Below are 17,642 nucleotides of genomic sequence, written 5' to 3' on the forward strand. Positions count from 1 at the left end.
ATTGCAAATGCAGGCGCCGTTCATCACGGAAGGGATTTCGATTAATGGAGATTAATGGTAATTGGTGAATGCGTGGAACACATACACAGAGAGAGAAGAGAAAAATGAGTTTATGCTTGTAGTTGGAGATGGATTTTCGGGCGTTTGCGCAACGATCATCGTCGTTATGTAACCGCGATGCAGTATTTAGCGGTTCAAGAAGTGAAAACCCTTTTGGGGCCTTGACCTAAAACCGCGGCAGCTCTGCATACGATTAGTTCGGTATTGATGTGTGGCAATGAGTGTCTTTTGTGTCTCTCGTCGGAGCAATTTCTTTTTTTTTTATATACAACATACGTATTTTTCTTACGTCAACTTAAGGTGAACTTGTTTCCAGCACGCTAGATAAGCGGTAGAAGAAATTTGGATGTGGGGATGGACGTGCGAGATCTGTATAGTATATAAGCTGCGAGATGGATCAACGGCAGCATAATCAGTTCATCTGCAAGAACAACAACAACAACAACCAATCATGTTCAAATTGGTGGGTCTCCTATTTTTTTTTTAGTAAATTCAATAAACTAATTTGTTTCTTTCGCTTTCAGATCGTTCTTTCTGCTCTTGTAGCTGTTGCCGTCGCCGCCCCAGGTGGTTTGGTCGCTCACAGCGTGGTTGTACCAGCCGTCCATGCCCATTCCGTGGTTCACACTCCGGTGGTTCATGCTCCGGTGATCGTGAAGACTCCAGTGGTACATGCACCAGTTGTCCATGCTCCAATCGTGCACGCTGTCCACACTCCGGTCGTACACGCTGTCCACACTCCAGTCGTTGTTAAGGCCGCTGTACCAGTCGTAGCTACCACCCATGTGTCTCACTCTTCTCACGTCATCCACCACAAGACCCCAGTTGTACCAGTCGTCCACGCCGTTCCAGTCGTCCACAAAGCCGTGCACGCTCCAGTAATCGCCGTCCACCATTAAATATAATTCTAATTTATATAAACAATATTTAATTCAAGAAAAAAAATTATAAGTAATTTATAAATAAATTGTAAGAAAATGTACACAAAATCATTTATTTAATCACATTTGACTGCATCATTCTAATTTAGCCATGACAAGGCTTTAATTACTTAAGTTTTATGACAAATATTATAACCAAGTTTGTAATTTTGACACGTCTCCTGACAGGAGATGTCAGGTTGATGACATAAGCTATAAATCAGGATAATCAGCTATAGTTTACAATCTAAAGATTTTAGTCATTAGAATGATAACAAAATCATTTAGTATGTTAAATATGTTATATAATGTCGATTTTAAACCTAAATTTGATCTTATATTAGATCTTATTATTTGACAGTTTTTTTTCCAAGATTGATTTTCATAATGCAGCAAATGTTATTTGGAAAAACTGTCAAAATGTCATTATTTGTCAATTTTTTTTTGACAACTTCTTCACAAATCTATCTAATGATTCCATTCTAATATTAAAATAATTTGTAAAATATTTCTCTAGTTATATCAAAACTTATATTTGTTAATCAAACTGTCATAAAAGAATCGTTACTATTTTATTTTCTCTCTAGTTGAGGTTATGTCAGTTCTAATTAGAACATACTGAGAAATAGTTGTTTCAATATAAAATGGAAACGCTTCTTTTATGACACTCTACAGTATCATTGTCATTTAATTGTCAACACTTTTGATTTTGCAAATACAAATTTAATCTTGAGTAAAATCGAGTTATATTTGAAATTCATCAATGCGTAAGACTATCAAATTTTATTTATTTTTTCAATTATCATTTCTTATATTTTTACTTAACCTTAATCCTTTGTAGCCCAACTTAATTTTGTCAAAACTGTCGATTTTTTTGGATAAATTAGGTTAAAAATGTGTAATACTTTACGAATGAATGTATGAACAAAGTTTTCTATTTTTATTTAGAACTTGAAAAATTATGTGGAACCACTGGGAAATAAAACCTTGGTAACAAACAAACCACAGGTGCACAAAGTTTTAAATATAAAGTAAAATCTAGTTATCCATTTTTTTATTAAATAATGAAAGGTAACGCTTCTTATTTGACAGTTTATATTATCTGTCATTTAAATGTCAAAATCTGTTGTTTTTCAATTGATAATTTAATTAGATTATATAAAATCAAGTTATGTTGGGAATTCATCAAATACGATGTGTCATTATAATTGAATGATTTGACGAGTAAAAGTGGTGTTGATGTAAACTCGCAAAAGCGTGAGCACACAATTAATACTGATGATACTCGGGATCACCGTGAACTAAGTCCCATGAAGTTTTCTGTGGACAAGCCCTCGATGTGGCGTTAATACCGATAATCGGGCTCGGATTTCGAGGGCTGTCAATAAACGTGACGCCGCGAAAATTAATATCAATGCTGCTTTGCTTGCTTGCTGTAAACTAGTCCTCCGAACTAAACTCGAAGAGGACTTTATGGCTTTTCGATGTCGACCCAACCAACCGACAATCACTTTCTTCTGCTTCATGGATTGCACAATGCTTTATTGTTTCTCAGTACACAATATTGATATATACACCACATGTTTGTTGTGTTAATAAAAAAAATGTTTTCCAATTCAATTTATGATAAATTATCAATTTAAAAAAAAATATAAATGAAAAATATATGTTTATAATCATAAAACGTAATAGTATTTTTAGTTAATTATATTAAGACTACTACTAGCAACGTAATACTTGCCAAGTAACTTATGTGTAAAAAGTGTAAGTACATTCGAAATCATCGAGACAACACGTATCATATATGATAATAGACAAGTAGTTGACAATTTACTTAGTAAATAACGGTTTTGAGTTAATTATTTAAAGATTACTAGTAGCAACGCAATACTTGCCAAGTAACTTGCTTGTATCAAGTATAAGTACATTCGGAATCATGGAGACAACACGTGTCACATGTGATAATAGAAAAGTAGTTGACAATTTACTTACTACATGACGTTTTTGAGTTAATTATTAAAAGATTATTACTAGCAACGCAATACTTTCCAAGTAACTTGTATGTAACAAGTATAAGTACATTCGAAATCATCGAGACAACACGTATCACATATGATAATAGACAAGTAGTTGACAATCTACTTAGTAAATAACGGTTTTGAGTTAATTATTTAAAGATTACTACTAGCAACGCAATACTTGCCAAGTAACTTGTTTGTATCAAGTATAAGTACATTCGGAATCATGGAGACAACACGTGTCACATGTGATAATAGAAAAGTAGTTGACAATTTACTTACTAAATAACGTTTTTGAGTTAATTATTAAAAGATTATTACTAGCAACGCAATACTTTCCAAGTAACTTGTGTGTAACAAGTATAAGTACATTCGAAATCATCGAGACAACACGTATCACATATGATAATAGACAAGTAGTTGAAAATGTATTTAGTAAATAATGCTTTTGAGTTAATCATTTTAAGATTACTACTAGTAACGCAATACTTGCCAAATAACTTGTGTGTAGCAACTATAAGTACGTTCGAAATCATGGAGACAACACATATCACATATGATAGTAGATAAGTAATTGACAATTTAGCAAGTAAATAACCTTTTTGAGTTAAGTATTTTAAGATTACTACTAGCAACGCAATACTTGCCAAGTAACGTGTGTGTTGCAAGTATAAGTACATTCGAAATCATCGAGACAACAAGTATCACATATGATAATAGACAAGTTGTTGACAATTTACTTAGTAAATAACTCATTAATTAAAGATTACTACTAGCAACGCAATACTTGCCAAGTAACTTGTGTGTAGCAAGTATAAGTACATTCGAAATCATAATAATAACACATATCACATATAAAGTAGATGTATAATTATTTTATAAAATTAGCACAAATAAATATTTTAATTCATTAATTTAACTTTTTTTATATAACGAATATTCATTCAATATGCAATTTCGAATATTCAAATTAAACTAATTCTAATTAATTATAAACTAAATTGAACAAGATTTTGAATTTGTTAAAAAGACAACAGCATTATTTTAAAAGTAATATTAACAGTAGAATAAACGACGAACCCAAAAAATCAATCCTCAAAAGAAAATAATTGTCAAATAATTTTATACATTCATAATTACACATTTTCTGTACATCCATGAATTACTTTGTGTAAAAATTAAGTTTTGAAACAGCAACTGTATTCGGTCATGAATCATAGACATAAATAATGCCGCTGTCTGCGTGCAATAAAAATATTATTATTATTATTGTGAATTTTATTAGGTGAAACAGTTTTACTGCCGTCGACCGCAAAAGATGTTGTCTATTTTTGCTTATAAATGTTTTTTTTTAGTTGTTCTCTCTTTCCCTTTTATATTGAAAAAGATTTTCATCACCGATTCGAGCGGAGACGAAGATTCTCGTTTCGATTTATTTTATTACGTGCACGTCATACGCACGAATACACATTCATGCATTTGGTTGGTTGAATGAATGAAGAGAAGGAGGAATAACGTAATTGAGAGTATTATGTGTTGTTATTATTATTATTACTTTCTTCGACTCATACATTTTCCTTTGCCAAAATATTATATGTCTTTAGATGACGCAGTTTACTTTTGATGTATTTATTCATTCATTTTATTATATTAAACCACCCTGTAGGCCCAATTGAACTGCAACTTTTCAGAACGCTGTATTTTTTTAAATATGAAACTGGATTTTATTGAACCGCAAGCAAAACATGTTGGAAAACAATTAAATTTTTTGAATTCATTTTAAATTTTCTATATTTCCGCCTTGAGAGCGAACTATAGCTCTGAGTTGGTCGCTGCACGAATGTGAACCTGCGGAATCTTCCTCCATTCACTTATTAACACTTGTATTTTTTAGTACTGACATTGGCCTGTAAAATGACCCATACCCAGATTCGCATTAACCTTGACTCCATGGTCCACAAACACCAAAGAAAAGTGACTATCGACCATCACAGCCTCCCAAACTACTACAAACTTGACTTGACTTGGTACTTGACTTCTTGTGGCCATTCGAATGTCTAAATTCTCGTTTGACCTCTCTTCTAAGTAAATTCGATCATTTTGTTTGTTTACGAATTTCTCAATTGGGAAATTTGATCATTGGTGAGATCTTGTCCTTTTTGGAACAAGCTCGTCACTTTCAGCTCGTTTTTGAGTATTTGTTGCATGGTTATTTTCGATACGTTCAGCTGAGTAGCAATTTGTTTTCCACTGCATCGTGGATTTCATTCAATTCGAGCCTTAACTTTCCGAACCACTTCTATCACAGATGTAGTTTTTTCCGACCACTAAAAATAGCATTTTCTAACACTACTAGCTTATTTATAATGTGTTATGGTTCGAGATAGAAAAGATTTTACGACATTCGAGGGCTCTAACAAAAGCGATTTTTGGTTTTCCGCTCAAATATTAAGCTATCACACTATTACGTTTGAATTCCATCACTGATAACTTTTTTTTCCAAAAAACTGAGATACAAATGCTTCTGCAGGCTTGTAAACAATAACATCAGCTATCATTAGGAGAAATATGGACACAACATTGCCAACTGTTCAAAAGTTATAGCAGTTTTAAGTTGGTTTCAGTTCAATTGGGCCACCCTGTTTATTTCAGTAAATTATTATGTAATTCGTTACATTATTATAAACATTTCTTTAGTTTTATATTGAAAATGTAATTAAGGCAGGAAATTTTAAATGTTTATGTTAGAAACTCATGATTTGAAGCATTTAATGACAAAACTCGACTGTGAAAGTCTTGGTAATTGTCATAAGTTTTTCTTTAATGTTCTAGACTTCATTTCTATTTCTATTATTGATTTACTTGCAGCACTTCTCCAATATTTTTGTTTTTTCAATTTGCTATAATGTACTTTACATATCTTATTTATTAGTTCTTGAAAGTATTTTTTTTATTAATTATTCAACAAATTTACTCATTACAATGATTCAATCTGATGAATATCAAATAAAACCAAATATGTTCTCTAACATAAAAGTGTATATTTTGATGGTTTTTCGTATTTAATTAAATCTTACTGAAAGCCATTGGAATCCTTTCAGAGAAGAGAAAAAAAGCAGTGTACAGTTTATTACAGTGGAGAGCCATTACTCCATTTTCCCTTCTTCGCATCTCCTCCTTCGCGTCTTCGATATAGAATGTCCGGGGAGATGGCTTGAATGTTGCGAACGTGAAAGAGACTTCTTATTAGCACTTGCCGGAAGATAAATTGGCCCGATTCACCTTGCGACCGGCACACAAAACTGCCATTGAGGCAACGAATTGAGTCGTTAATTTTTAAGCGACATAAAAGTATCTGGAAAAGCAGCAGCAGCAGCAATAGCTCAACCTCTCAAAACTAAGAATTGCATACATACACACACTCATCATCGTTATTTATACATGCAGTGATTATCCTGATGCAGCGATTATCCTGATAGCACTCAGGATAATGACGTTTATTTGATTAAAGTTACCTCCGGATCCTAGACTTTCTCGCGGTTTCGGGCGAGCTTCGACCTCGCAGCAGGAAGGAAAAAAAATTGGACGAGCTACAGTGAAGAATTGCTAGTAAGATTTATGGGCGAGACGTTGAATTTATGCAGTTTTTTTTCCGTTTCACTTTGCGCCGTTTTTGCTCGTGGAGCTAATTCAATTACGGAAGCTCGCGTTACGTCTTCTTTCGCGTTTGTTCAAATACTTTTGTTTGCTGCGCTTGCTTGCTTTATCTCTTTTTTTTTCAATTAAATCGAGATTTAGAGGTTTAAAAGTGGATTTGCAACCGGTGTGCGGTTGCATGAAAAACATGAGCTGAACTTTACTCAGATGATTAATTCGTTTGCTTTGATTTTAGCGTTATTTTAATAGAAAATTTCACAGTTTTAAAACATAAACTATCTATGATGTAAATATATGTGTATAAAAGAAGAAAACATTGTTTTAAATATGAAATTAATAGAATACATATTATGGATTGTGTCGTTGCCTAGGTTGGACCACATTTGAAGCACTGTTGAAATCATTTTTGAGGTTAGAAAATTAACTATTTTTCTATAACACTGGTAGTACTTAAATTTGTATGTAGCAAAACACGTTATTTAGTTCTTTAAATTATAATTCAGTATAATAGTTTTAATAGCAGTGGCCTAAATTGGACTGGTCAAATTGGAAAAAAAAATACAGAAACTAGTTGTGATAACTAGTTTCTATAAATCTAAAGTTTTGAAGAAATCATGTGTTTATTACATGGTCCATTCTGGGAAACCATATGCTTTGATTGACGCATAATTGATTAAAAAATAAATTATTTCATTCTGAAGGTAATTTCTTTGTCAATTGATTAGTGAATTGGTTCATTAGTCTAAAATCCGAAGAACAAAATATATTTTCTAATTTAATTTTGTCTATATACTTTATGTTACTATACATAATGTGTAAGTAATATTATATGAATGTCTAAATATAAATTATATAATAATGTATAATTGTAAATATCGTGCAATTTTTAACTAGACTTGAGAAATAAACAAATTTAAGTACGTAGATGTGTAATAAGAGAAGTGGCTGATTGTAATAGTAACGTTCGCTAATGATCAGCAAGATTGTAGTGTTTATTATGCGGTAAATTGTCGGTGGACGTGCAATAAGTGTTTTCGTTGGAATCTGCCTGAATGCAGAGAAGTGACATTAACTGATCCAGGCATCCGTGAATCTGCCGTTTCCGGTCTGCGGTCGGTCGGAGGTCGCCGCCTCGTGTCGGAGGTGTCGATGGGTTTTAAGGTCTGCACGAAGAGAGAATGGAGATAGAGAGATAGAGAGAGAGAGCCTAGGTTTATTACAGCCGCCCGAGACTGATGTATGGCTGTTAATAGTGGCAAGAGACACGGCCTCAGGATCCACCCACAAACGTGATACATAACCATCAACTGTAATATCCACCTCCGCACATCCTTCTCCGCCGATGCCACCGCCATCGCATCCCTCAGAACAAACACATGCAACGCACACAAGCCATGAATTACGTCCACGGCCAAAGGACTTAATTACTTACATGCATCATTTTGTTATTCCGGGGCCCGAATCTGCGATGTACCATCTGCATAATTGAATTTCGCTATCGCATATCACCCACCATCGGCGGTGGATGTTGAAGTGGAGGCGGAGAAGGCGCATTCTCAATGCCGAAGATATTTTAATAAGAGTTGCCGTTATTTAATCATACTTTGCTATGATGTATATACAACGCGGTGTTTGCATTCTCTTAAGAAAAGTTATTCTCCGAGAAAGACGTTGCAATTGTTTTTTTTTATTCTTCAGTTTTGATTCTACGCTTTTAATAAAATTTCTCATACTTCTTCAGTTCCACATAAAATGTGGTATCTTTCATAATCTACAAAGAGCAAATATTTGAGACAACAAAACAACTCAATACACATTAACTCTTTAGGATTAGGTGGGTTAAAAACTGTCCCACCTTTTGCTTAGCTTTTCATTCAGTTGGCTATGAATCAACTGTAAATGCGTAAATAAGTGAAAACAACAATTCTTATTTTTATTTTCTGCATGTCTCAAAGAGTAAAAACACAAATTATTTGTAAAACAAACAAAAATGTAAGTTAAGTAACAAAACTAAAAAAAAATCCAACAACAAAATATGATTTATAACCAGAAATTTACTAAATCAAACTTAGTAAATGTGAGATGTGAAATATGATGAAAGACCACCAGAATATCAGAGCTATGTCCAATCCACGAAGGATGTAATTATGAAACAGGAATCCTGGTGTAGGTGATTAAAGCTGAAATGTGATCCTTTTCAGTACATTCTATACGTTTATGTGTGTTTGTCTGCAGTTTTTCTTCTTCAGCCCAGCGGCTTTTCCTTTTTCCGACTCTCTCCACACTGTTTTTTCTTCCTATTCAGTTTCGCATCTCATATGGAGGAACGTTTGTTTTGTGTTCGAATGTGCAAAAAAGGATTGCACTATGTGCACGTTGCATGCACATACACACATATATATTCGACAGATATAATGGGTTGTCGGCCGTCGCGGAAGTGGTTTGCGAGAGGCGTGAGGGAATCTCCACCCTCTCACGTTTCCAACAGACGCAGCACTTCTGCCATCGTTATCCAAATGAAAAACGCCTATTCGAATCTATCTGCGCTGAATAAACGCGGCATCCGCATTTATTTTTCCTTCATCTTTCACATTTCTCTCTCTCTCTCTCTCTCAGTAAGTTTAGTTTTGCTAGTCTTCTTCTCGAGGCTCCCAGGATAAAGGCGACTTCATCCGAAAGGATCAAGACGTCATTTGCTACTTTGCCTGCCTTTTGCGAGAACACTAAAGTGCTGGAATAAGTTGCTCAAGGAAACCTTATATTCTACATTTTTACGCGCGAATTTTAAATTATTTGATGACCCATGGGATGTTATGCACAGCATCAAAAGAGAATACTTATTATCATTTTTATTGGCATATACGAATCATATTTCATTTTGCACTTATCAACTGTAACTATTGGATACTACAGGTGTACCAACTATTATGGAATCTTATTAACAAAATGTTACATGGCACATGCGACAACTACGTTCAGTTACCATAGAGATTTAGTACAGTAAAACAAGAATTGACAGCCTATTGAAAACATAAGTAAGAAAATTGACAGTTTTATTTACATTTCCTTAAAAGTTGGTATTTATGTGTTTAACATGCAGAGAATACAACATAAAGAAAATTAATTAACCCTTTGAGGACAGTTCCTGTCTTTATTAAGACACAAGCCACAAGTCAAGCATTTCCAAATAGTTCTATGCACTTCTTTTGAAGTGATTTACCATATCTAACATCTTGTGGCACACATTTTTTGTATTTGTTTCCTGCAGTTTCCCTTGACTTTCTAGCTTGTTTTATATTTTCTGGTGCAGCATCAATCAGTAGCAACTGCTAGACGAAACATCTTTAATGGCATCTCATTAGTATAAACACTATCTCTGATACATAGGCAACATATATTCCACAATGGTATTTACTAGAAACCGGTAAGAACTTTTAAATTTGTGGTTAGCAGCAGTAACCAGTTGTTCTGGTTACTGTTAAATAATTAATTTAAACGTCAATTATGAAGGATGAGCATTATTTGCGAAGTACTTGACAAGTACAATGCGAATCGAAAGCTATTGTAGTCATGGAGATTACGAAAATCCTTGATAAGTTATTAAACAAACTAAAGATCGATCAACGATATTCAATTCCAATTACTGTCCTTTTTCATATACTAAATGTTTCCTGTTTTCGGTGAAATCCATTGTGTATGTCAGACTCGAGCAACATAAAAATACCTTTAAGTATTGTTTGGAATTAGTGTTTGCTTTTCCAACAACAGTATCTCCATTCTTCAGCAGTCGTGTATTTCCTAATAGCAGTCGGCCTAAGCCGTTTTGCCAACAAAGCTCGTTTCATATAAAGGATCGGTCGAATGGCAAACCCAAGAAACCATATTTATTACGCAACAGCAGTTCTTTCAATGTAATCCTTGTACAGTTAACTTTTAGTTTATAATATAATTACACAATTTATAATTGTTTCTTTTACTTCGAAAAGGATATTGGTAATAAGAAAACGTATTAAATTGTCGAATCGAAAACGTACATAATCTTGTTAGAATGAAACATCTGCGAATGTATCGACCGGAAAATGAGACTAATAACGTTGTGTGTATACGAAGAAAGTTGAGATTAAATTCAAATGTCGAACAACAAAGTTAATTAAATTTCCCCCAGTTAATTTAGGAGCAACAAAACTTTGCTTTTCTCTTCTTTTCCTATTTGAATTGCCTTTATCGGTTTCGTAACAGTTGATCATTTAAGTTTTGTAAATTTATACGTAGATACAATAAACAAAATTAGTAGTGAAAAAACAATAAATTAAAGTTTTAAAACTTTTTTTTATAATTTTATTGAATTATTTTGTGTTTGTTATATAATACTTAAATCGTTTCTATAAATCCATTCATAATAATACAAAATGATTGAATATAATTGAAAATAGATTAGCTTTAAATTGCTGGACAATCTTAAATCCATTAACGATTTTTATAGTATGGAGATTACTTACATAATATTATTTTTTTAATATCAAGGATGGTTTAATGGTAATGTTACGAGGCGATAGTGTGTTCATTCGAGATAGGCGAGGAGAATGCGCTTCTTATTTTATCCATGGTTGGAACTATGTTATTTTTGCATTAAAATTTCGCTACAGATTAAGGATTATATCGATGTGAAAAATATTACTCACAAAAAAATTGTTTCAATTTTATATTGCATCTTCTGCGCTTCATACCATGGAATGTTGCTTGGTTTCCAGGTCAAACTTATAGATTTTTAGTAAAATCGTAACAGGTAATAACTGTTACGATTTTACTAAAAATGCTAGAAATTTTCCAAGAAATATTCGACAAAACGTCTTTATTTGGATCGAGCGTGCAGCTAAAGTGATGATATAATATTTGCCACAAAGCCATGACATTCAAGCCCAATTCATCAACTACCATTTGTTGTGTCACTCTTGGATCTTCGTCAATGTTTGACTTTACCAGGGCTACATTTGTGTCGTCGGTGAAAGATTTCGGGTGATCATCACGAGATTCGTCCTCGAAAACAGAAAACTGCCCGGTTTGGAATCTTCGAAACCACTTGAAAATCGTCATAAGGGATGATGCATTCACTCCATATGAATTTCAGCATTCCTAGAAAATTTGCATAGGCTTGAGTTGACGTCGAAATCCGTAGTGTATGGTAAAACAATTTTTTGCTGTGTTGGTGGTGGAATTTCTACCATTACATTACTAATCTTGAATTTTCTCCTTTCCATTCATACCGATCTTCTTGAAATTTGGCATGAAATATTGTTAGACTTTAACAAATTGAGAAACAACTTTTGTTTTTTAGAAACAAATGAATTAATGCCAACTTAGCGAACTTTTTTTAAACCTCTCGTACTTATTTATTATAATATGTATTTAATTAATGGTAGAAAAGTAAAGATTATTTTACTGATTCTTATATACTTTTTAGTCAAACTTTGTTACATTTACTAATGAGGTAAAAATGTTTAATTCTTATAATTATTTTTTTGTTGTTTTTTAAATAATATAAACAATTAAGTTTATTAATAAGTATTAATATTTAAACTTACTGGAATTAATGGAAAATGGACCAAATTTAAACATTTTTCTTTCTTCACAAAATAATGAATACTTTTGTAATTACTGCAGGATTAAGATATGAAACCTGCATACTTTTATATAAATTGGAAAAGATTATATGAATATGAGACATGACGAGAATAAAGTGGAGAGAATCGTTGAAAAATGTACAGTAAAAGTTTTCGGGATTATAATCAGGGCCTTCGTTGCAATTGCAACGGTATTAATTAATTTCATTTTTAATTACTGCATCTGAAGTCCCGCATTCCCATTTTTTTTTTCTCTAATCTTTCATTTCAATTCTTCACGTTCTACACGCTGCAGAGATTTTAGATTATTTTGTTCACATAACTAAATTTAGTTTTCTGTTAAAATTGATGAAGAATATTGAAAAAAATAATTGTAAAGTAAAATTGATTGTATACAAATATAATAGTAATAAAATGGATTAATGTAAAAAAATACAAATCAAATCGATTCGTTTTGAATGTTTAAAATTAAAATTAAAAATAATAAAAACTGTGACCTTCACGAATTGAAACGTTGAAGGTTTCGAATTTACAGTTAAATAATAATAAGGTTATACAATTTCCTAATCTTATTGAACGCACGATTTTTCATCAAGTTTTCGAGTCTCAATCAAGGCTGCAAAGAAATTGCTTAGACTTTTTTATATAATGAATTAAAACGTAAATTTTGTAATTATTTCTGAATATTTTTTTGTTGAAAATGTGTTGAATTTCTTAACTACATGGAAAGTTTAATATTCATTCTCCATTAGAAAAAATTGATAAATTTAATGACTATTGTAGAATAATTTATATATTTGTAGTTTTGTAATTCAATGTCAAAGTTTTATAATTAATTTTTTGTCCCAAATAAAAAAAAAAATGCGTTTTCATTAATGTCTGCATTTATTTTGAAGATTGTATGTTGTAGGTTTATTTTATGTAACCTTTATAGAATTTAATCTTCCTCTAATTAGAGATAATAGCTTGTTTCCATGTCGATTAAATCCTGTTTGCTTCGATATCTCTATAAAACTCAGGTATTAACTATTTATTGGACACGAAACGGTTTTAACTATGAGCTTCGGTATAATTACACAAGGCATTCATTATACCAATACTAGACTTCTTCAATTCACTGTACGTCTATAAAAACTTGATTAAACCAAACAAAACATTATTTACAATGAAAAACGTAATCAAAAGAGTCGTGTCCACTATCTGTGTCTTCTGCATCCTTAAAGGATCTGAAGTAAAATATATGAAAAGAAAAACAGTTTACAAATTGAAATAATTCATTTTTAGGCTGGGGAAAATGTGGTTCCCGATTACTTCATTCACGTCCAACCCGACTATAGGGCTGATTGCATCGAGGAAACCGGTGTTTCTATTGGTATGAGCGTTTCGTTATGGGATGAGGGTCAACGCTTTAGAAAAGAAGGAATAAACGTTGTCATGTAACAATTATAATATTTTATGTGTCTGGGAAGGCGGCATTTTTATTTCGTTAAGAAATTAAGTCGTAGTAAACCTGGTCCTTCTGTTTTTGCTCATTCTCCTCGAGCGTTTTCTGTCCTCGCTAAGAGGGATAATCTCGATTAATTCTTTCAGATGTACTGGAAGGGACGATAAGTCATGGCTTTGTTACGCAGGATCCAGCCCTCAGTTGCTTCTTCAAATGTATCTTCGAGAAGTACGATCTTGTAAGAGATTTCCAGGATTTAGTAGTAAACGACCGATGATTAATTGAGCAATTTCAAATTTTAGTTCGAAGATGACGACAGGATCAATTATGAGAAAACAGTCGACTGCTTTCCGGATGATGTTAAGCACATTTATGAGAAGACTATACTTTCCTGCAAAGATACCCGTAAGTCCAGAAGATTCGGTTTTGATTCAAAATAAAATTTATTATCAAAAGAAAAGAAAAAATGTGATTCAATTTAACTTTCAGATGGTAAAGATAGATGTGACACGGCTTTCCTAGTGAACAAATGTTATTTCGATAAAGACCCGGACGTGAGCAATTCCATTAAACATATTGAGTCGAATATTCAGTATGAGAAAGTTTGCCAAGTAGTTTATCAAGTACATATTTGAAGTATATGTATAATTTGTCAAGTATAGAACTATAAGTACTTGTAAATCTATAGCGCTACTTAATTATTGAGTAATCGACTTAATAAAATTATTTCATTTTTTTGGTACAATATTGATTTTTTTACAGACTTATTTCCACTTTTAATTGAAATGACAAATGGTCAATTTATTTGGAAGGTTCAAGGGATTTTAACAATATTAAACGAATGTAGAATAATTAACAGTAATTAAAAGTTAAAAAAACAAACAAATTATTTATCGTTTTAATTGCGTTATTAAGTAACAAACAATGCGTTGAAACTGCTAATTATTATATGTGTGATGTTATATAAAAAGGTGCCGTTAGATTTATATTTCAGAACAGAAAAAAAATGTTTGCTAAAAATATCGTTGTTTTCGTTGTTGCTTTATTCACTTTATCTAAGGTAAGTTAAAAATTAGGGACAAATTAAAGAAAAGAATTATGCAACTGTTTATTTTGTAAGTGTAATGATGTTCCGGATCATTTTGAAGAGATGGCTGAGGAATTGAGGAAAGTCTGCATGGTTGAAAGTGGCGTCAGTCTCGGTGAGCCTTTTCTTTTTCTTTCAGTGGCGACACGAACCGAACTGAATCGATTTTAATACATTAAACATCTCATAATGAATTGCAGAGAATCTGGATCTCGTAATGAAAGGCCAGTTCCCCGATGATAGAGCCCTCAAGTGCTACTTCAAATGCCAATTCGAGACGTACCATTTGGTGAGCAAAACTTCAATAACAATATACTGATTTATTCACAGTTTAACTTACATAATACATCTATTGACGACATCTCCAATTTAGCTTAGCTAATGCATTTTATCGAGTATGGATTAAATTACATATAACATCTATATTTGACAGCTTATGGAAGTTAAACAATATACTTGGATAAGTCTCGCGCATTTGGTGTCAACTATGTTTGACAGATGTCAAACGTCAAAAGAGATAACTTTGTCACGTGTCATTGGCTAATATGTCAATTATGTATTACATAATGAAAAACTACTCGTATTTACACAAGTCACGCTCTTTTTGACAGAAGTCAAACATCACAAGTGTCGCTTTATTTGACAGAAGACAAACGTCACAAGAGATGACTTTGTCACGTGTCGCGTATATTTACTACATCTAATATATCTACTATATGTCAAATAAACAAAAACTTTGTGACGTGTCATTGACTAATATGTCAATTATGTATTACATAATGAAAAACCACTCGTATTTACACAAGTCATACAAGTCACTCTCTTTTTGACAGAAGTCAAACATCACAAGTGTCGCTTTATTTGACAGAAGTCAAACGTCACAAGAGATGACTTTGTCACGTGTCGCGTATATTTACTACATCTACTGGATCTACTATGTATCGTATAAACAAAAACTTTGTTACGTGTCATTGGCTAATATGTAAATTATGTATTACATAATGAAAAATTACTCGTATTTACACAAGTCATACAAGTCACTCTCTTTTTGACAGAAGTCAAACATCACAAGTGTCGCTTTATTTGACAGAAGTCAAACGTCACAAGAGATGACTTTGTCACGTGTCGCGCATATTTACTACATCTACTAGGTCTACTATATATTAAATAAAAAAACTTTGTCACGAGTCATGTGCAGTGGCTAATATGTCAATTATGTATTACATAACGAAAAACTACTCGTATTTACACTAGTCACGCTCTTTTTGACAGATGTCAAACATTACAAGTGACGCTTTATTTGACAGAAGTCAAACGTCACAAGTGACTTTGTCATGTATATTAATATGTCATTTATTGCCAAACTACTCTTAATTACATATGTCAAACATCATAATTACTATTTTCAGTTTCATAATACTTGGGAATCACCTAAATTTGCTAAGTAATATAACAACTCTGTATTATAACATAAAATCTCGAATTTACATGATGCAAATGTTGAGTCAAGTTGTCATATTATAATTTTGTTGTCTTAATTTCAAAATTTTAGTTTACTGAAGATGACACTGTGGACAGTTCGACGGTCCTGAGTTTCTTTCCGTCTGATCTACAAGATAGATACAAGCATATCTTCGAAAACTGTTTTGACATAAGTAAGTTTACTTATAAATTTAGTTTTCAAATATTTACTGAGTTTTAAACGTTTGTAAATTACAGAAGGCGCAGATCGTTGCGAGACTGCATTCATGACGCATTTGTGTTACCATAACGCCGATCCCGAAGTAAGAAAATTACAAGTGAAACTAGTAACTGTTTAATTTACATTTAGTTTATTTTTTAGCTTTATTTCATCATGTAAATAATGTGATTGATGAAATATGTAAAATTCATGAAGAATAAAATGATATTAATTAAAAAAAAATAATAATATATATTTGTAAGAAAATTCAATTTTGAGGATTAAAAGAAAGTTGATAATAGCTGAAATGTACTCAAATTATAGCTTGCATATTTATCTTTAATTAAAAGTATTCATACGTGTAGTTGGCTTATTTAGTTGACGAGTTATACAATAAAACGTTAACTAATATTTTTTAAACTTTGTTAGCTTATTACATGAAAATGGTAAACGCTACATAATTAAGTGAAACCCTGTACATTTGTCTTTAATTACAATATTTGTACTAGTATTGTAAAAAAAAATAGCGTGATGAGATAAATTTAAATCTATTTATTTAAAGGGAATCAAATCAATGAAATTCCTTCGTATTTCTTTGGGATAAAACGATTCGTCCATAAATCTCAGACCGTTTTTTCTCCATCCTTCCTAAAAATAACCTCTTCTGAGTGAAATAAAATAAGGACCGAGACGACGTGTCGTTTCTCGTCTCTCTCCTTAATACATAAACACACAAGGAGATTTGTATGATAGAGTGTAAGAGAAAAGGAGAAGGCTGTAAGCCAATACAATTTTTTTTATTGAGATACTTCACGTGCGAAGCAATTCAATTGAACCCAAGGAGTTCCAGTATTTTTATTTACATCCCTCCTCAAGATATCTGCAAATTGAATGAGCCCTTTATCCCTGTTTGCTCTCCACCCTGCGCCTACGTCAATCGCGTTTTCCACCTGGAGGTAATTTCATTTGCATTTGACGTGTCTTCGAACGATGGATGTTCTATCTACTTCTCTCTCTCTATCTCCTTACCTTTCCCCCTTCTATCAATACCAAGGAAATAATCATCAGGTATTTAATTTACCTGTAATTAAGCCATTGTTCAAGGGCGGGACGTGATTTGCCGTTGCTAATTTTCGGGGTCGACGATGCGCGGA

At 32.4% G+C, this 17,642-nt stretch overlaps 2 protein-coding genes and 1 long non-coding RNA gene across 3 annotated transcripts; all 3 read left to right on the forward strand.

Moving 5' to 3' along the window:
- The first annotated feature begins 452 nt into the window (after positions 1-452).
- LOC108566293 (pupal cuticle protein G1A-like) lies at positions 453-959 on the forward strand. Its single transcript, XM_017926104.1, has one exon. It carries the CDS (start codon positions 453-455, stop codon positions 957-959), a length of 507 nt encoding a protein of 168 aa, XP_017781593.1.
- Positions 960-13,449: 12,490 nt separating this feature from the next.
- Positions 13,450-14,564, forward strand: LOC108566299. The gene is made up of 6 exons (XR_001891203.1): positions 13,450-13,507; positions 13,561-13,648; positions 13,867-13,958; positions 14,023-14,125; positions 14,210-14,274; positions 14,483-14,564. It is a non-coding gene; the product is annotated as an uncharacterized LOC108566299 (long non-coding RNA).
- Positions 14,565-14,733: 169 nt separating this feature from the next.
- LOC108566298 (pheromone-binding protein-related protein 6-like) lies at positions 14,734-16,722 on the forward strand. Its single transcript, XM_017926110.1, has 6 exons — positions 14,734-14,780; positions 14,841-14,922; positions 15,008-15,096; positions 16,360-16,462; positions 16,527-16,591; positions 16,651-16,722. The coding sequence occupies exons 2-6, from the start codon at positions 14,871-14,873 to the stop codon at positions 16,666-16,668; spliced, it is 327 nt and encodes a 108-aa protein (XP_017781599.1). The 5' UTR covers positions 14,734-14,780; positions 14,841-14,870; the 3' UTR covers positions 16,669-16,722.
- Positions 16,723-17,642: the final 920 nt, after the last annotated feature.

The sequence above is a fragment of the Nicrophorus vespilloides genome, unplaced genomic scaffold (assembly GCF_001412225.1).
Source record: "Nicrophorus vespilloides isolate i.1.1-1 unplaced genomic scaffold, Nicve_v1.0, whole genome shotgun sequence".
Taxonomy (NCBI): Eukaryota; Metazoa; Arthropoda; class Insecta; order Coleoptera; family Silphidae; genus Nicrophorus; species Nicrophorus vespilloides.

What these genes read in the sequence shown, in the direction of transcription:
- LOC108566293 (XM_017926104.1), top strand. Translation starts at nt 453, where the DNA reads ATGGATCAACGGCAGCATAATCAGTTCATCTGCAAGAACAACAACAAC.
- LOC108566298 (XM_017926110.1), top strand. Translation starts at nt 14,871, where the DNA reads ATGGCTGAGGAATTGAGGAAAGTCTGCATGGTTGAAAGTGGCGTCAGT. An exon ending in TGAAAGTGGCGTCAGTCTCG is followed by an intron (nt 14,923 to 15,007) that starts GTGAGCCTTTTC and finishes AATGAATTGCAG; the next exon opens with AGAATCTGGATCTCGTAATG. An exon ending in AATTCGAGACGTACCATTTG is followed by an intron (nt 15,097 to 16,359) that starts GTGAGCAAAACT and finishes TCAAAATTTTAG; the next exon opens with TTTACTGAAGATGACACTGT.